Source organism: Somniosus microcephalus, chromosome 14 (genome assembly GCF_052327205.1).
Source record: "Somniosus microcephalus isolate GS21.2 chromosome 14, FLI_Smic_1.0, whole genome shotgun sequence".
Lineage (NCBI taxonomy): Eukaryota > Metazoa > Chordata > Chondrichthyes > Squaliformes > Somniosidae > Somniosus > Somniosus microcephalus.
In genome coordinates this window covers 117178964-117199131 of record NC_141000.1, presented here as the reverse complement: position 1 = coordinate 117199131, position 20168 = coordinate 117178964, and the positions used below count along the sequence as shown (strand labels likewise).

Genomic DNA, 20168 nt, shown 5'->3' with positions numbered 1-20168 from the left:
ACCACACCTGGAGTACTGCGTACAGTTTTGGTCTCCTTATTTAAGGAAGGATATACCTGCATTGGAGGCAGTTCAGAGAAGGTTCATGAGGTTGATTCTGGAGATGACGGGGTTGTCTTATGAGGAAAGGTTGAGCAGGTTGGGCCTATACTCATTGGCGTTTAGAAGAATGAGAGGTGATCTTATTGAAATATATAAGATTCTGAAGGGGCTTTACAGGGTAGTTGCAGAGAGGATGTTTCCCCTCATGGGGGAATCTAGAACTAGGCGGCATAATTTCAGAATAAGGGGACACCCATTTAAATCGGAAATGAGGAGGAATTCCTTCTCTCAGAGGGTCGTGAATCTTTGGAATTCTCTTCCCCAGAGAACTGTGGAGGCTGGGTCATTGAATATATTTAAGGTGGAGATAGACAGATATTTAAGCTATAGGGGAGTCAAGGGTTATGGGGAGCGGGCAGGGAAGTGGAGTTCAGGCCAAGATCAGATCAGCCATGATCTGATTGAATGGCGGAGTAGGCTCAAGGAGCTAAATGACCTACTCCTGCTCCTACGTCTTATGTTCTTATGTAAAGGACATGAGGCTCATTGACATGAGAAACAGAGACATCACACTGGTGTAGTTGGGAGGTTAAGGTGCATGTTGTGGCAGATTAGAGGGAACTTTATTCTGCATCAAATTCACACCATCTTGATTTGAGGGAGCTTGATGAGGAAACTTGGAGACAAGATGCCTCAGCAATGACATTCCTCATTTTGGCAAGCACAATTCACAAAAAGGTACGTGACTGGAATGAGTTCAACGGCCTCAATTGCTTGCCTTCCTGATTATCTTCCAGACTTTCTGGTGGATAAAGCCTTGAATGAAGTGCTGCCTCATTGTACAGCTTCTTTCATTAGTTGTGTTCCACCCCAGCATCAGCCATGGCTCAATGTTAGCACACTCACATAATCAAGGCTCACACTTCAGTGCAGTACGGAAGGAGTGCTAGACTGTGATGAGATGAGATGTTGAACTGAGGTTCTGTCTTCTCTCTCAGGAGCATATAAAAATGTCATGGCACTATTTGTCAGCCATGGCTCAGTGGTAGCAACTCACCTCTGAGTCAGAAGATGGTGGTTTCAAGTCAAACTCCATTGACTTAAACACATAATCTAGGCTGACACTTCAGTGAGGGAGTACTGCACTATTGGAGCTGCAGGTGCCATCTATCAAATGAAGTATTAGACTGAGATCCCAGCTGCTCTCTCAGGTGGACATAAAAGATCCCATTAGAAGAAGAACTAGGGAGTTCCTGTCGAATATTTATCCCACAACCAACATGACTAAAACAGAGTAACTGGCCATTTACCTCCTTGCTGTTTGTGGGAGCTTGCTGTGTGCAAGTTGGCTGCCGCGTTTCCTACATTGCAACAGTGACTACACTTCAAAAGTACTTCATTGGTTGTAGAGTGTTTTGAGACATCCTGAGATCATGAAAGTAACTATATAAATGCACGTTCTTTCTTTGAAGAGTATGTCTGGTGGCCTGGCTAACATTTATCCCTTAACCAACACCACAAAAAACAGATTATCTGGTCATTTATATCATTGATGTTTGTAGAACCTTGCAGTGCACAAATTGGCTTCTGTCTTGTCCTACATTGCAACAGTGACTACACTTCCAAAAATCATTGGCTGTGAAGTGCTTGGGGCATCCCGAGTTCGTGAAAGACACTAAATAAATGGAAGTTCTTTTTTTAATCCATTTTTCTTGATGAATAAAACTACATCAGGTTTATTTTTTCATTTGCAGTGCGCTTGTCCTCATTTCCGTGCTTAAGGTGCATCATACATGTTAAGAACAAAATCTGGGGAATCACAATTATCAACTAATTTCCATTATCCACTGGGGAAGGCGGGTCCAATCTACAGTGGGAGGTAATGGAAGTCCTACTCGTGGAGACATATACATACGTACAAACACATACAAAGGAAGTCAGAGCCTTTATATCCTCGTAGGTCTCCTTTTTCAAGGTGCAATTACTACTCTGAAAGGTTTGTCTTTGCTGCTTCCCTTCAATTCTGTCAATTAAAATCATTTTTCTTAAAGCCAATTCTTTACATTTCTGTGCTTTTGAGACAGGTGGGAGAGGGGAAAGAATGAAACCTCAGAATGGAAATTGAATACTGAAATAGTCTTTTAAATTCAACCATTAAACAAAAACAACACCAGGTATTAAATTGTGAGACTGTAGTATTGCGTTTGGGAATATATAATTTGCACACATTAAAAAAAGGTGAATTTTGGCATTAGTTACACAGGCAACATGATTAATGTTACAGTACATTACAGAATATTATTGATGTGCTTAAAATAATTGATAAAAAAACCTCCTAGACATGATTAATATGCATTACACAACTGCTACATTTTTTAAAACAAGTATTAGAATGCATTTGACATGTTGCCTCAGTTAATTAATTAAAAAAAAGACAATTGCAGCTTCCCTCATGAGGAATGCAAACAGTATCTAAATAATGACACAGGGAAAGAGCACATCGCAATAGTACACAAAGCAACCAGTGCTGTACATTACGTAAACATACATATTTAAAAAATATAGTGAACTTTCACAAGAAGAGTGAAGCATAAATTAAACACAGTTGTAAAATAGAACACAACAGCAAATCTTCTTCAAAAAACTTGCACAATGGGTGTTCTCCACATTAAATAGCAATAAATAAAACTGTTACATCAAATTCACACACCAGCTGTACAAATGCAAATAAATTATTTCAGTGCTGTGCCTTACACTTTTTCACAATTTAAATTTACACTGGAATGTATTTTCCCCTCATCCCTTTGCGGCAGCTCGCTCTTAGATTCCCCAAATCAAAAGGGAGCTGTTGAAATGAAGATGCAGAGTGAGTTCATATCATTTTGGTTCCATTGGCCCAGCTACGAAAATGACTAAGGGCGGGACATATAACAGAGTCCAGAATAATGCCGCCAACTTTTTTTGTTATTGAATGGGGAGCCTTTCCAAACCCTACCCACCCAGTGCTCCTCCCAGGACCACACACTGGGACAGCAGAAAGCACCTCTTGGGGATCGTCTGGAGCTGCGTGGCCCAAGTCGCTCCAAGAGTCATGCACGTAAGATTGCAGGGGAGACTGCTATTGCTCTTTCCCCTCTACCCCCATTCCTCACTCCGGGGTCACGTACTGGGTTTGGAATTGGCAGTCCATACTGTCCACTGGGAATTGGAGGAATCTATTGTTCCATCAGGGACCACATGCTATCTGCTGGGATCGGAGCCGCCCTAATGTAAAATGTGCCAAATCTGTCATGAGACAGTATCCACAGGAAAGTGAATGCTTAAATGTTAAACGATGATGTATAGTAGATATTGGCCTTCATGTAAATAAAGGCTGAAAGAATGACGTTTATACCTGACCTATTGTCAAATAAACTCAAAAACCTCAAATTATATTTCTTCAAATTCTAATTTATTTCTCCTTCCTTTTCTGCCAATCATTTCCCTTCCCTTCTTCCCCTTTCTTGAAAGCAATAGGCACCCTCTGGTTGTTGTTGTTATACATATCTTCAAACTCTTCCCTTGGAAAACAGTGTGAAGTAATGGAAGGATTTGCAGTGTAATTAACAGTTTGACAGGCTGTGACTTGAAACTCCTTCCATGGCTGTAACTATCTTTTTACCAGCTGATATTGTGGTTAGTCCTATACAGGGCTACCCACACCCACCAGAGACAAGTAACTCACTAGATGTCAACTCAGAATTTAGAGCCAGTACTCGCCAGGACTTCAGTTCGAAAGCTGCACCTTCTGACTCAGAGACAGAATGCTTCCACTAAGCCAAAGGTTCACTCATTGGCACCCTCTGGTATCTCACTCAAGCGGCCATTCATTATATATGAATCTGGACATTGAGTGTTCAAAGGCTATTAAACTACAGGGCATTAGAACTCCCAGCAGGGTTTGTTGGATAGCAGTCAGAAGTGGGAACCCTGGCTGAATTTCCCATCTGTACCTCAACAAAGCTGAGAACAACTGCAGTCTCTCTTCCAGCACTCCAGAATGAGACCAGGTAACTGGTGTACAGACTGGGAATCAAACCATGAAGCTTCCTGGTTAGTATGGCTTTATCTACTTTAACTAGCTGAGCCATATTGTGGGAGATTTCAAATTCAAAATTAACCCTGCCACTGCTGGACACTATAATAACTACTTTGACTAGCCGTTGATGGGTCTGATTGGCTTTGGCAGAGAAACAAAAGCCAGTTATATCAATTACTACAGGGGATAACTGAGATGAAATCAGATTTATTGCTATGGAAAAAGACTTAAATAATATAAATAAAAATATGGGGCCCTTTTTTTCCACAGCAATAAAATTGGACTTTGAAAGGCCAAGTAGGAATAGGAATGCTACTAATGGCTGTTTCAGCTTTATTTGAACTAATGAAATTCTGCAGTAAGGGCAGACCCTGTGCCTTCACATCGGCTTCAGGAAATGCAATCACATCTTTATACAACTGGACAATTATAGTCTATCGTGGATAAACCAGAGCAAATTGATTTGGCTTTCGTTGATTGAAGCACAAAATGCTGGAATGGCATATTGGGTGGGACCCACCATAACAGGAGCTTTACTATTGCTTGCCTGAACAGTTGAAGGGCACCCACCCAAAATGTGAGGAAATTAATGCTCATCACCACCAGGCCTGATACAGTAAATTGTCTATTTGTATCTATTCCAGTGCAGTTTCTGATCAGCTTATATAACTTTGTGCGGTTTCCATGGTAATTCTGAAATAGTACATCAAACAATGATCTCAGTCCCCTCTCCCTATCAGGCATATTCTAATACCACTAATTGCAGAAATTGTATGGTTTTAATTACTAATGACTAAATTCAAGTCTTTCTTTTAGTCTATGAGAAAGTTGAACCTTGTCATGCCAGGTATAAACTTGCTTTATATACAGACTTCCACTGCACAAGTTCTGGGTACTGTCGATAAATATCCTAGAAGTTATGAACTCTGTATAAACAGGAAATAGAGAGAGAGAGATGGTGTTTAGAACAACTCCATCAGTGAAAAGACATGTTCAGAATAGCTTGCTCGATATCATGTAGTGCTGAGGTCCCTTTGGGAGCAGATATATGCCTCAGCACCTGAGCAATGTCGTCTCCTGTCTTAGATCAGACAACAAAGACCAGTGAAGCTTCTGATTGGGTCATGTTTGGATTCTCTTTACATGGAAAAACATTGGTTCAGAACGCGATCCAATCAGACAGGGTCTAAGTAAAAGGTATTTGCACATCATAGCTTTCTGCAGCATTGTTTAAGGTTGGAGCCTGATCCAGCAGAAAACTGGGCATCAACAGTGTCTGAGGGTGTTGTTTTTTCTTATACTGTAGCACGCCAATGTATGACATAAATAAAAGAATGATTTGCAGCAATGGCATACACAAAAATCAACTAGTGATACTGGAAGTGTGCAAGGCCTTCACGCTATTGGGGGGGGGGGGGGGAGGGGTGATTGATTCATTCCAACCTTCCCTGATAAATTATCTTTGTGCATCCCATCATTTCATACGCAGTTGGATTTAATCCTATTGCAAGTGCCAATTTTTCTCCACCTTAGCCTGGGGAAATTGAGACCCAAACTAATGTCTTCACTTGTATAAGGAGAGAACTCCTTACTCACAGGGGTATACTTGTTTGGAACAATCTACCAGGAAGATAATAGAGACAAATAAATCAGGAGTGTTCAAAATGCAGTTAGATGCTAGGCTGGGAGAGTTAAGGCATTAGAGGCATGAGCTTCAATGGGCTGAATGGTCTTTTCTAATCCATGACTGTTCTTATGTTTACAGCTATCTCATCCGGGATCAACTAGTTCAGCATAAGCAAGAGATTGAAGCTGGAACCTTCTGGTCTGTATGGTCCAGTAGTACATTGTGCATTTGGTGTAGTGGTTATGTTACTGGGCTAATAGTCCAAATACTGTGTGTTCAAATCTCCCCTTGGTAGTCTGTGAATTTGACTTCAGTTTAAAAAGAAAAATCTGGAAATTAAAAGCTGGTATTGGTAAAAGTGACCATGAAGCTTTTGGGTTGTCATAAAAAACTTAACTAGTCAATGAATGTACTTCAGGGAAGGAAACTTGCTGCCCTTACCCAGTCTGGGCCTATATGTGACTCCAGTCCCACACCAACGTGGCTGACTCTTAAACTGCCCTCTGAGGTGGCCTAGCACACCACTCCACTGTATCAAAACAATAGAAGAAGGCCCACCACCACCACCCTCGGGGCAAATAGGGACGGGTAAAAATGTGGCTTTGCCAGTGATGCCTACATCCTGAGAATGAGTAATAATAGAGCCATTTGGAAGGACGATAGTGAAGCAACTGTTAACCAGATCTGACCCATCTATAACTGGTCTGGCAGCTGAATTGAAAGTGCAGTATTGCTTCATTAAGATAAGGGATGAAACTGGGAAACAAACACATTAATTATAAAATTGCACGTTCTCCCGCTTGAAGATAACTTCTGATTAGATAGCTTCTAGCACTGGTTTGATGGTTACCATGGAAATCATAACTAGTTAATCAGAAACACACTGAATGACTCCACTGTTGCACATGTGAGATCACGAATAAGGTCATCTGTTTTTAAAGCAAAACACCACTTGTCCTTTTTTTAAATCCTGGAATTGGCAGGTGGAGCAGCCAGTAAGCCCCATCACGTGAATGACCGATTGTCCTCTTGAAACTAACTTCTAGCAAGTTCAGAGCTGTAAACCACAGATTCTTTGGGACGTGTGTGTTTGTTTCCCATTGGAGTAGGGTTGCCACTTGCCCAGTCTTGAAATAGACACTCTGGTATTTGAGGCAGCTATTCTAAGATGTAAACAGGACAGGAAAGGTCTGCTTCTTCGAAAATAAGTCTGTTTTTCCCCCACTTGCTGCTGTCTCTTGTGATGTGGCACTGTTAGTTATTGAGGTTTTCAAAGTACTTGATGAACTTTCATTATAAGCAAAGCAAATATCAGAACTCAAGCCCTGAGCTCACTCCCTTCCTATGCCCCCATTCCCTAGTGGCAACGTTACAATGAAGTTCTGCTTCATCAGTTCTGAGAACCACATTGACTATTAATCCCTTGCTCCTGTCAGCTCCTGGCATGGCCTGCCTACACTGTAGAGAAAGGATGTATGAAAAAAATCTTTTTCTTTCAGATAGAGATAAAACACAAACTTGTTCTTTCCTCTGTGGTTCTGTGCGCTCCACTGCAACATCTAGAAGACAAATAGCACACCAAATAGAGTATACTGTGGGTCAGAGGCAGGCAGTTTAAACTGGGGACAGATATTCGCTCAAGTCAAGAGTAGTCATTTGAGATGATAATTAATTTGGATGCTTCATAAAAGCCATGTTTTCTGGGAAAGATGTCTGAACGATGGTGAAAAGTCCCATGCTAGCATTTCTTCATTCAGCAATTAGAGACAGACATTAGAACTAGCCTGTCTAGTCTTTGATCTATCAGGAGTATAATGTTGGATTATCTGTACCCGCTTCCCCATCACCATAGAATTCCAAACAGCTCAGCCATTCCCCTCTTCGAATCTTGTGCTGCATCAGATTTGTAATTACCGAGTGGAATTGTATCATGTTTCATTCAACTGTTCATTAAGAGAGTCCGTTAGGAGCGGTTCACTATCTCCTTTACATATTGCAGTGAGAGGCAGTATCATTAAGTGCTCTAACAAGATGTTGCAATCACTGTGGCACAAGTTCTTCCTAGGATCCACACAATGTTCATTGGCACAGTTGGTTTCTCATTCTGTCCTTGGATACTTAGAATTCCCTTTCTACTCAGCTGGCTTCTTTTACTGTCATGTGCACAACAGTAAGTAAGTGAGAATGCAGCTGTCCTTGCACTATCCCAATCGAACGCCCAGGAACCAGTCACTGGCCCCAATTGAGTGGCCACGAGAGAATAAAGCAAAACGAATGTTAAAACACAGGGCAAGATTGTGCTGAAGTGGCAGATGTTCATTTCCTTGAGAGGGGCAGAAAGATTTGTGGAATCAATGCACCATTTGGTAGCCATGGAAATGATGGCTACATTGATCTCATTTCCATGTAGGTGAGGGATGCATCTGAGGTAGGCAACATGCAGGTTGCTGTCATCTTCTACTTTTCCGTTCTCGCTAGTCCTGTAGACTCCAGGGCAATGCATCCGATGCTCTCCCACAGTGCTGTAATTCCGATGTGCACTTGTTTGGTTAACAAGACAGATTCTGCCCACGCTTCGATTGCTCTCAACTTTACAGCAGTGTCTGCTTTATGTCAAGACATGCTGACAACTTTTTTCCCTCCTTTTCTCCAAGTATGTTTTCATTTTAAATTAAAACAAAACACCAACAAAATGACAAAATAAAAAAGACTCTTACTGGTAACTGTGCATTAACATTTTCTCAGAAAACATTGTTTAAATGCTGATGGTCTTTGGGACAGGGAGCATCCTTTTGCCAGTTTTCCATGTCCATTCTTGCATTGAACGGTTCTGGTCTGCCAGCCAGTGTCACAGGTTCTGGAACATGACAACCAGGGTCCAGTTACCCACTTGGGCAGGTGGGATTGTGCCGCCAGAGTCTTGATGGCGTTCTCATTAGTTGGCGGCGCTTGCTTCCTGGGAACAAAATAGCTGTAGCGCACGTCAAGCGGTTTCCCAGGGTCGGTGGCTAGAATCTGAATTATCAGTGGCTCCTTCAGTGGACCATGGCCCATTGAATGCATCTGGTCATCCTTCTGGCTCCACCCGCTGTAGTTGAGCACAGTGCCGTTCAGATCAATGATGGTCTCCGAAGTCGAGATCATGTACTTGCCATTGAAGAGATAGTCCCCATTCTTCCGTTTAACCGCCAAATAGGCGGTGAACCGCTGCTGACCCTTCGGCTTGTACTGCCGCACTTTGATGTGCATTGCTCCAGCAGGGATTTTTACTACCTCTCTGTATCCAACACTGAGGGAACAACAAAAAAGTAAAATGAAATTTGCAATTGAAAAGCGATTATTTTATTGCCACCAGTTTACTATTTCCATGTACAGTAATATATACAGTCTTCTATTCCCTAATATTATTTATGGGATCTACCATGTCCTATAATCTATATAGGGTTTGTTATTCCCCTATAATATATACATGATCTTCTATGCCCCCATAATATATACAGGGTCTGCTATTCTACAATATATACAGGGTCTGCTATTCTACAATATATACAGGGTCTGCTATTCTACAATATATACAGGGTCTGCTATTCTACAATATATACAGGGTCTGCTATTCTACAATATATACAGGGTCTGCTATTCTACAATATATACAGGGTCTGCTATTCTACAATATATACAGGGTCTGCTATTCTACAATATATTCAGGGTCTGCTAGTCTTCTCAAAATAATATTAATGTGATGGAGAGGGGGGATGGTGGGGGGGGCTCTGCTATTTTCTGCAATATATGCAAGCACTGCCTTTACGTTGTAATATACAGCGATATAATCTAATATTGCTGTAGTTCAAATCATGATTTGATTGGAGGAACCTATCAGTCAATGTCCACAACATCGACTGCTGGTATGCATGGCGATAGCTCTCTATTGAAGCTATAGGGCATATGAGCATAAAAATTACAGCATGCGATATGACTGCACAAATGCTTACCACATCATATGGAACTCCTTTGTTAGTTATTTTAAGAGAAACATTTACTCATTTAAAACAGATGGATTACTGCTTCTGTTAAAATAGTGAACAAGCAATTTCAAACAAGTGTAGTAAGCACAATCTAATCTCAAAGCAATAGTCTTAATAGATGACTTTCACTACCACTATAAAAGTTGGGATAGCCCCAGGTCATGTTTTATTTTTTTTCCCCTCTTGAGTTCTTGTGAGAGTAAGCAAGTGAAGTGCCAGGAATTACCGGCACGTTCTATACACGTGCACGATCCCAAGGCTGTCGGTCAAGACCTCAAACGTGAGTCTCCCACCGAATGTGGGAGAGTTGGTCGACCTGATACGCTGCACATAGACGCATTGAACTTGTTGAACAGCTGGTAGCACTTGGTTTTTTGAAAGTCTCATTGGCCCAACACGTGCCTGTCTGTGAGGCAGCATCAGACACTGTGCAGCTGGGCTGCACATCTGGATTGCGTGTTTGCGAACAGAATTTCCGAGAGCATTAGACAGACCTTCATTCAGGCGCAGGAGATTATCATCTCTGTGGCTGTGTCTTGAAAGCCTCTTGATTTTCAAGCTTATGTCTCTCAGCACGACAAAGCTGGAGCAGCATCAGACCATGGTGTAGCCTTTGATGACCTTGTGGCCTCAATAATTGCTGCACTTAAACTAGAGATCAGGCACAGAGGGGTTGGGCGCTTCAACCAGTTTGCCTGCCACAGTGCGGAGATCAGTCTGAAGCTGATGCCATTTATTTTTCCATAACATTCCTCTGAACACTGGAATTTCCTTAAGTTCAACCCATAGGAGCTGTCTGTTCCATAAACCCTTGCACTGGCCAATGTGCACCAAGGCAGACTCGCTCAGAGTGCTACAGTGCTTAACCCTTTGGTTAATCAGCCCCAGTGATGCAGACCCCCTCAAAACAGCACTATAGCCTTTAACCATTTCACCAACCACTGCAGACCACTCCAGTGCCTTCGGGACAATGTAATGGCCTTTAACCCTTTCACTAACAAGTGCAGACACAGACACCCTCAGAACAGTGCTATAGCCCTCAAGACTATTCAGATGCACGCCTACGCACGTACCCGCCCAGTGGCTCTGCAGACACAAATCATTAAGGATGCCTTACATAACTACGATAGCAAAATACTGCGGATGCTGGAAATCCGAAATAACAACAGAAAACGCTGGAAATACTCAGCAGGCCAGGCAACATCCGTGGAGAGAGAAACAGAGTCAATGTTTCAGGTCGATGACCCTTCGTCAGAACTCCTGGTCTGACGAAAGGTCATCGACCTGAAACGTTAACTCTGTTTCTCTCTCCACGGATTCTGCCCTGGCCTGCTGAGTTTTTCCAGCGTTTTCTGTTGTTATTTTGTCTTACATAACTGCTCAGCTCAGTCTCCACATGCTATTTGTGATGACTCTTCCAGGAGTGCCGACAGTGGCCCCGTGACTATTCTTCATGGATGGGCCCGGGCAGTGAATTATCAGGTTACAAGACTGCAAGAGGTATCACAGCTGAACCCAATCCTGGCCGCACTTTTCGCCAGCTGTGCCACTAGATAGTGATCAGGAGTGGGAATTGTGGCTAAGAAGTCACTAGACAGTTATCAGAGGTAATGCAGCTCCTAGGGGTTGAACTGGAGGAAATTCCAGTGTTCAGAGGAATGTTATGTAAAAATAAATGCCATAATTTTCAGACTGATCTCCGCACTGTGGCAGGCAAACGGGTTGAAGCTCCCTGGCTGAGACCTCAGCTGTGTCCCTCGCTGAGATCAGAGAATTCAGCACAGGCCATGAAGTGAACCTGTGGCCTTCTGAACTGTACAAGTTAGTGCCACACCATGCGGTGTATTTATCCACTAAGTGAATGAAACGTCTATTATACGGAGAAATACAAACTAGAGAAACGTAGGGTCAATGGGAAGCCACAGGGAGGCAGGGCTGGAAATGTTTGGAGACTGCTCTTGTAAACAGCATTTCCTCTCTTCCTGACAATTACTGCTCATTAACTTATCTTAAGTACATCTCTTAACTAGCTGCCTGCTAAGTACTGGCCTTCCTGCACTTTTGGAGATGTCTGATCCCTGCTCTCGTCCTTATTTTATGAGAATTTGGGGTCTATTGGGATGTTAAATTGACAGGCCGTTTTCAGAACCCACAACAAAAAGCTCTTCTGGGTTACACTTGGCTCCTACTAAATGCTGAACAGCGGACCCCACTGGCACAGAGCAGATTTTCAAAGTTCCTTCCTGTTACCGGCATTCCCCCGCCACCTTGTTTTCCCAAACCGACTCTGTGCCCAGGCGCATTTTAAATGAAGTGCCATTTTAAATTTAAAGGGAGAATGGCGGCACAAATGTTAACCCCAATGTTCTAGGGAAAGAAAAAAACAGCCAGGGCTCTTAGTCCTGATCGCTATGCAGTGGAAAGTGTGCACGTGTGGGTGCCAGGTAAGGAGAGGATCAGCCTCGGTATTGTTGCACTTCATTGTCAAATAGCCTGCTAACAGTCACAGTAGACATGAAGAACGGTAGATTGGAAGAGGTACAGGAAACTTTGGTTTATCCGGAGGTTGTATGGCCGGAAACTTTGCTCTAACGGCAGAAATCAGCAGCCGTTTTAGTTAGTTTTTTTTTCTTCTCCTAGCATTCTGTTAACAGGCAGGCTCTGGAAAGCGTCTTTGCAGCTTCGCAACAGCTTCAGAGACGCTTCAAGGTACGGGCCGAGTGTTTACGAGCTGTTGCTGAGCAACAGTGTTTGTTGTCAAATACGGAGATTTTCATCTCCGTATGCTTCAACGTTGACTTTGCATGTCCGGCACTTTTGATAGATCGGCAACACGCCGGTCCCGTCAGTGCCGGATATCAGAACTTTTCCTGTACTAGAAATCTGCTGGGGCTGATGGAACTGCACCTAAATGACAGTCAGAACCTTAGTAGAGCTGAGGTGAAAATTAGGAAAAAGAAATGGCAATATGTTCTATTCCCACCACTAACATCCCTCACTAACATCTGTCCCCACAAAATATAAATTTAGAAAGATGTAAGGATATTGTCAGTGGTGCTAATGCTTCCAGAGGGGCAATTTGATATAAGCATGCTAAAGGCTCATAAAATATCACTGATACTAAATACTGATAATAAAACGTATTGGTTCACATTACCTTCTCTTGGTAAAACTTCGAGATACTTTCACACAGGTGGAACTATCTCCCCCGCAGACTCCACACTTGTCGTACTGCAGTTTGGAGCCGATTATACCATCACAGCCAGTCCTGACACAGCGCCCCCGCACACATACCGAATTGCTGTATGGTTGGCATTCAGTTCCGTCCCTTACCTGGGGGATTAAAAGAAAATACGATTCAAGAAATGTGAAAGGTACCGTATAGCTTTCAAGTCATTCCTGAAAATGGCAGGATCAGCTGTGCTGGCTCCCAATATTCCAGGTAAACTCACTGCATATAGAGCAATGCAGTCGGGAAATCCGCCTGCAACATTATTGGAAGCTAGAACAGGTGAACTGGGATATTCCTGGATAGATCAGGGGACTTTGTAAGGTATAGCAGAGTTGAATATGAAATATTTTATTTTTATATAGGGCTCTCAGTTAATGTATTAACTCTGTTGATATGTCACATTCTTAGCTATAGCTGTTACAATGTTACCCAGACCTTCCATCAGCTCTCCTGTAAAGCTCAATTAAATTATAATTCAGTCAAACAAGAAACGCTCTGTACTAAAGGAGCCAATTGCCAGAATTATTTTCAGCTCCGGTAAGATGGTTGGGCCATCTGTCGAGACCTCCATGCACTAGAGCCGTGAATGCTTTCAGATGCTTTTTATTTGTTAATGAGAAGTCTAGGTGAAGGGCAAAGGTCCGTAGTGTAAAACATCATTACGGTCGAAACGAGTACGAGTACGAGGAGATAAATCACAAACCAGTGGCTAAGTGATGCTAAGCTTGGATTGTAAAAGCCTGTTTATTGCAGCCGAAAGACTGAGGGAGGGATGGAGTTTTGAGACCTAGGAGGATAACATGCAGTGAGTTTTGGTTTTATCGCAGTGAGGATGGAGGAAGAGCGTACAGGATAGTTTAACCCCAATTTTAACCTGGAGCGGGTTCGGTGTGGGCGGGGGCAAGGCGGACAGGAGTCCCCCACGGACACATAGCCCGTGGCAGGCGACCTTCATGCTGTCAGAATCCCGGCATTAAAATGGCGGAGGCGAGATTGCAACCTGCTTCCGTCCGGCCACCATTTTAACCCCTCCCAGCCAGCTCACCCGGCGGGCTAGGTTAAAATCGGGCCTAAATTTATACTTGTAGCTTAGAAGGCACTAGCAAGTAAAGTTCAGAGGAGCAGTAGTATCAGTAAATTAGAGGAAGATCTGAAGAGTTACAGTGGGGAGAGTTTTAGACTGGAAGTGAGAGAAGGATCACCGATCAGACAAGCCGTTTCTTGAATCCTGCCCTAGAAGTAGTTAAAGGGGATTACTATGCCGCAAATCTGGCAGCCGCTTTCTAGGGCAGAAACAGACTGCGCAGCAACTCTCCAAGACACTTTTCCTTCCTTACATTTAAGCTGGTTTCTAACTCTCTCCTTTCATGAACATCCAGTTAAACCAGCAATTGGTTCTGAGCCGCACCCATACAGGACCATTCGTCCCTCCCTCCCCATTTGTATGACATGGACAGCAATCAAGGAAGCTGCCGAAGTCCACGAAGGCACTGACAGCAAGTATTGGTTCTGGGTTTCTCATCTGAATTGTGGTCACAGATCAGTATTTCACAATGGGTGGGGAGGGAATGTGTCAAACCTACTGTCAGCAAAACACATGCTGGCCTTTCCGAGCAGAGCTCAGAAATATTAAATATATGGCAATGATACTTTAGATTAGCTAAACGTCATTGGCAAAGATGCTAAAAATTCATTCTTTCTTCAATTATAGGTGAAAAGAGCCAAAAAGTTAAGACCATTTTGGTCTCTAATAAAACTGTCAATCCTGGGCTATTCATATTTAACTCCTCACCGTGGTTCAACAAAACTCTTTTGATAAGAAGCTCTGGAGAATACTTAGGTTAAAGACAATCTTAATTTAATCAGAGGTTTGCATTTTATGTAAAAAAAAACATTTAATGAAATTTTGTGCTCATCAAGGCGAGAAATGCCAATGTCAAGGAATGGAATGCTTCCCGCTTTTGGGACCCAGTATCAGGATCATGTAGTCTCAGCCCAGCTGTAGCACTGGACAGCTCTCAATCTCCTTCCACTGCAGAAGTGCACTAAATGCCCTCTTTATGAAACAGATTTGCAATTTCGTTACACATGCTAAACTGAGAAAATCTTCCGCCATGTGTTTTATCTCCCAGCCACAGCACGCCCTGCTGCACTTCCATTTCCCCCAGCTGCGTGTGCGGAATTCCTGTGTGAGACTTCCACTTAGAATCGAACTACGGACTGTACATTAACTTGAGACTGGGCTGAGGCTATTCCGAACTCATTCCGCTTGGGATTCAGACAGCTAGCAGAAGGGGAAGAGGCTCAGCCCCTCATTTTGGGCTGAAGCCAGCTTGCATATCAGCCCAACGCACCACCCAGTCCCATGTCACATTATTTAAAGTGAACCAACACAAGGAGACACAGGCCTAGAAATTGGTTTGCGCCGGCCTGCCAATGGAGCAATCATAAGAACATAAGAAATAGGAGCAGGAGTCGGCCATTTGGCCCTTCGAGCCTGCTCCGCCATTCAATGAGATCATGGCTGATCTTCTGCCTCAACTCCATTCACCGGCCCTATCGCCATATCCCTCGATGCCCTTACTAGTCAGAAATCTATCGACTTCTGTTTTGAATATACCCAATGACTGAGCCTCCACAGCCCTCTGGGGTAGAGAATTCCAAAGATTCACCACCCTCTGTGTGAAGAAATTTCTTCTCATCTCAGTCCTGAATGGCCTTCCCTTTATCCTGAGGCTGTGGCCCCTGGTTCTAGACTCCCCAGCCAAGGGAAACATTCTCCCAGCATCCATCCTATCAAGCCCTGTAATAGTTTTGCATGCTTCAATGAGATCCCCTCTCATTCTTCTGAATTCAAGAGAATACAGGCCTAGTTTACTGCAATCCTGCAATAGAATGGGTAGCCTGAGGCGCACCTGATATTGAGCCTCGGGCCTCAGTTACATGATACCAGCGAACCCGCAGTTGCCTGCTGGGCGTCCCCAGGCAGCGCGCCGGCGAAGAGGATTTCAGTTTTGAGCAGCTGTGTTACCAGCAGTGGCCTTCAGGTAGGGCCTGGGAAAAGGGGGGCGCGATTGTGAGGGAGGGGACAGAGCGGGGCCCGGCAACGGTCTTAGGCACTGCAGTGGAGCCCGGAGGAGCGCTCCACATTCAGGTAAGTTTAAAAAAAAATTACTTTGTGATTCTGACTTTGTGACACACAAGTCTTTTTTGCAGCTGGCTCCAGATATCACTTTCATGCAAATCTGCTTCTCGGGCACAGACATGCACACTTAGACTGCATTTCACTTGACAACAGAATGGACGCAGTCTCTCATGATCCAACCTCCACACCATTACCTTCTGAGAAAACACGACATAATATCCTGTTCCTTTAGCTCGACAGGTTAATTTGCACACATCCGCAGGGATCACTCCAGCGTACTTTGGAACCCATTCCACGAAAGTTTTGACTCCTTTGGCATCGGTCTGATACCCGTTCCGTGCCTCGCACTGCTCGTGTCGAAAAGATTTGCCTGTTCGAATGAAAGATTTTTTAAATAAACTATGCTTTGGATTTATTGGGTGCTGTTCATCACTACAGAAGTGGTCCATCCTTAAACACAGGCACAATACATACTATGGTAGGCGTTACTAACAAAGAGCTTTTAAAAAAACTGCATCAGGAACCATAGTGGTGTGAGGTAAAGCTGAGAGAAATGACTAGTGAAGCAAACAGGCACCAATGGAGTAAGAATAAAAAGATCCTCCATGGGAATTTAACCTAACTGCTCTCACCCCATAATTGGTCCCTCCTCCTGTTTGCTCCTCCATCCTGCCCAATATTGGGCTCACCACCTAACCATGCCCCCTCCTCCAGTATTGGCTTCTATACCGATCCTAGTCCCTCCTCTAACAATGGGTTCTTCCCCTAACCTTGCCCCCCTCCTCTAATATTGGCTTCTATACCGATCCTAGTCCCTCCTCTAACAATGGGTTCTTCCCCTAACCTTACCCCCTCCTCCAATATTGGGTTCTCTACCTAAATTTATTCCCTCCTCTAACAATGGGTTCTTCATCTAACCTTGCTGCATTCCTCCAATATTGAGCTCGACTCCAAAGCTCATTTCCTCCTCCCTCTCCAATATTGTAGCCTTTGGCTACCTTTAAGCCCCCCCAAGATTGAGGGTCCCCTCCTAACCTTACCGCCTCCTCTCCGATAATGGGTTCTCCACCTAACCTTACCCCCTTTCATCCAATGTTGGACTTTCCTAACCCTATATCCCCCCTCTCCAATAATTGAGTCTTCTGCTACCTTTATGCCCCTCCAGAGTATTCGGTTGCCCTCCTACCCTTATTCTCCCATGCTACAATAATGTACTCTCCTAACCTTCTAACCACTGCCAATATTTGAGTTTCCTTCTAAATTTACTGGACTCTCTTGCTACCCTGACCAACTTCATTCCTCACATAACTCGCCCGTTGCAGTGTCATAGATAAATCGGACCCACGATGCCTCATACACTTGGTGTGTGGTATTCTTTCAGCTCACTGCACACCTCGTAATATTTTCCACTGTTTTGGAAACGCAATCCCTTTTTCGATTAAATGACCAGAATATAAAGTATGGTCATGCAAACAGTAGGCTGGAAAAAATTCACTTTTCTGGCATCTTGCATTCAGACACTGCGCTGATAGATGCCAAGACCAACAGGATCTGACAGCAGACTCAAAACACAAGCCACCTCTAATGCTTAGAAGAGTGCAAACAAGCCCTGGGTCTCTGAGATGAGCGACCCCACCACTCCATATCCTTTTTCTGTGCAGATCTGCAATGCACACAGGGATTTAACTTCTTTACAAATTTAGATTTTCTCAGAAAGTCAGCTCCAATCACCATTCGATTCATATTTTAAGGCAATATTTTGAAAACTTTGCTGTGTTTTTATTTTTATTTCATACCGTCCAATGGTTAGATTTCTTTTGGAGAGATGAGTAGGCCAGATCTGAAATCCATCATTTAAAACATGCCAGACACAGGCCTATCCCGCCCACTTTAGGCACGGCTCACCTCAAACTATTTTCCATTACATTATGTGCTGCGAATGCAGCCCGTTCTTAGAGGCATTATAAGGCTGAAAAATTAATTACGATATGTGCTCACCATGATCAATGTTCGCTGTGAGCTGTGCTTTGTTGTGCGCGGCCTGTTTCTTTTAAAGCGCGGTCCCTTTAAATTTCTGCGCATGCGCGGTATTTACAATGGAAAAGCCGGTGAGCGGCCCGCGGCGAGACATTGCAGCTAAGAGGAAACATTAATTATGATGTTAATTCCCAAGATTGTTAACCCTGTTGGAATGTCACTTCATTGCTTAGAGCTACAATTTGCTTTTCCATGATATCTCCATAGGGTATGGTAGCATAGTGGTTATGTTACTGGACTAGTAATCCAGTAGGCCTTGATTAAAGATCCAGCAGATATGAGTTCAAATCCTGCCACAGGCAGCTGGGGAATTTAAATTCAATTAATTAAATTAATCTGGAACCAGTATCAGTAATGGTAACCATGAAACTACCAGATTGTTGTAAAAATCCATCTAGTTCACTAATGTCCTTTAGAGAAGGAAATCTGCTGTTCTTACCTGGTCTGGCCTATATGTGACTCCAGACCCACAGCAATGTGGTTGACTCTTAACTGCCCTCTGCGGTTCAAGAAGGCAGCTCACCACCACCTTCTCAAGGGCAATTAGGGATGGGCAATAAATGCTGGCCTTGCCAGTGACGCCCACATCCAAGGAATAAAAATAATAAAAATCTCCGTCTTGATCAGGATGCCATGAGAACATCCTGGGTGAGAACTGGTTGTTCTCCTTGCCCTGTTGTCTCGTTGATTGTTAAAAATTCTCTCTCTATCTCTTTAATATTAGATATGCTGGTTAGCTACTCGTGTCAACTGAGATAATCCAACATATTTTCCTGCCGTTTGTTTGTAAATCCCATTTGGAGGGACATTCTTGAAATACTGGCGAGATAGATTTAATATATTCCAAGCAGGCTGATGATAAAACTTACAGGATAAATTGGTTGAAAGTTTTTTTGGTCCATTTTCTCTCCTCTTCCCGTGCAGATAATGGCCAGGAATTTCCTCGGAGCGCCTCCCGCTCTGTTGCCATAAATTCCTGCAAGTGTTGCGGAAACCTCTCACACGTAAATGGGGTTTCCGCAACACTTCCGGGAAAGTGATAGTGGCGGAGCTGGAGCAGTTCTCAGGAAATTCCTGCCCAATCAGTATTGTTTCCTGAATTGCAACCCCAAGTGGCCAAGGACCCAAATTTCAGATGATAGCACTCTTGTCTCTGAGTCTGAAGGTCATGGGCTCAAGACCCACTGCAGGATTTGAATATAATCTAGGCTGGCACTCCAGTACAGTACTGAGGAAGTTCTGTGTTGCCAGAGGTGTTGTCCTTCAATGAGATATTAAACTGAGATCCTGTCTGTCCATTCTGGGAAATGTTAAAGGTCGCATGGCCTTATTCAAAGGAGGCAAGGAGTTCTCCTGGATTCCTGGCCAAAATTTTCCCTCAACCAATACCACCAACAGAAAATAAACTAATCATTCATTTCTATTGTCTGTGGGATCTTGCAATGTGCAAAATGGCTGCCACATTAGCTTACGTAATAGGGAATTCAGTGAACGTGAAGGATTTGAGCTTTTACAGCAAGATATGAGAAGGTGCTATACAAATATGTCTTTCATTCATTATGTACTATGTGCTGAGCCCAATCATGTCCATATTCCAGGAGCAGTGACTGACTGTTTTTTGCCTTCCCTAGTCCAATCCTACTAGCTCTGCTCTTGCCATGGCTGACACCAACTAACTCAGTACAGATGGATTTTAGTGATCTGCTAGGTCAGTATCACAACATATGGGTGGGCTTATCCATTGAGAAATGGGGAAAGGTAGGTGACATTTTTTTAGCAACTTAAAAAAACTATATTGATTACTCAAGGATCAACAAGTTACAGTTATGTAATGAGTATCTCAGAGCATTAGGGAGAAGAGATGGACACAAGAACAAGAAGTGAAGGAATTGGGGAAACTAGGATTTTCCAGATCGATGTGTTATGGTGGGCTGAATGGCTATCCTCATCTGCATTTCCTAAGTGATCTTGTAAATTTGGTG

The 20168-nt window shown here is 43.3% G+C and overlaps 1 protein-coding gene across 1 annotated transcript in view; it reads right to left on the bottom strand.

Moving 5' to 3' along the window:
• Positions 1-2240: 2240 nt before the first annotated feature.
• Positions 2241-20168, bottom strand: part of adamts5 (ADAM metallopeptidase with thrombospondin type 1 motif, 5 (aggrecanase-2)) — a 42146-nt gene continuing 24218 nt past the window's right edge. Inside the window, exons 6-8 of the mRNA XM_086007235.1 lie at positions 16344-16519; positions 12930-13105; positions 2241-9036 (exon numbers count right to left, since the gene is read on the bottom strand). Coding sequence (XP_085863361.1) covers positions 8478-9036; positions 12930-13105; positions 16344-16519 — 911 coding nt within the window. The 3' untranslated portion in view covers positions 2241-8477. The remainder of the gene's footprint in view (positions 9037-12929; positions 13106-16343; positions 16520-20168) is intronic.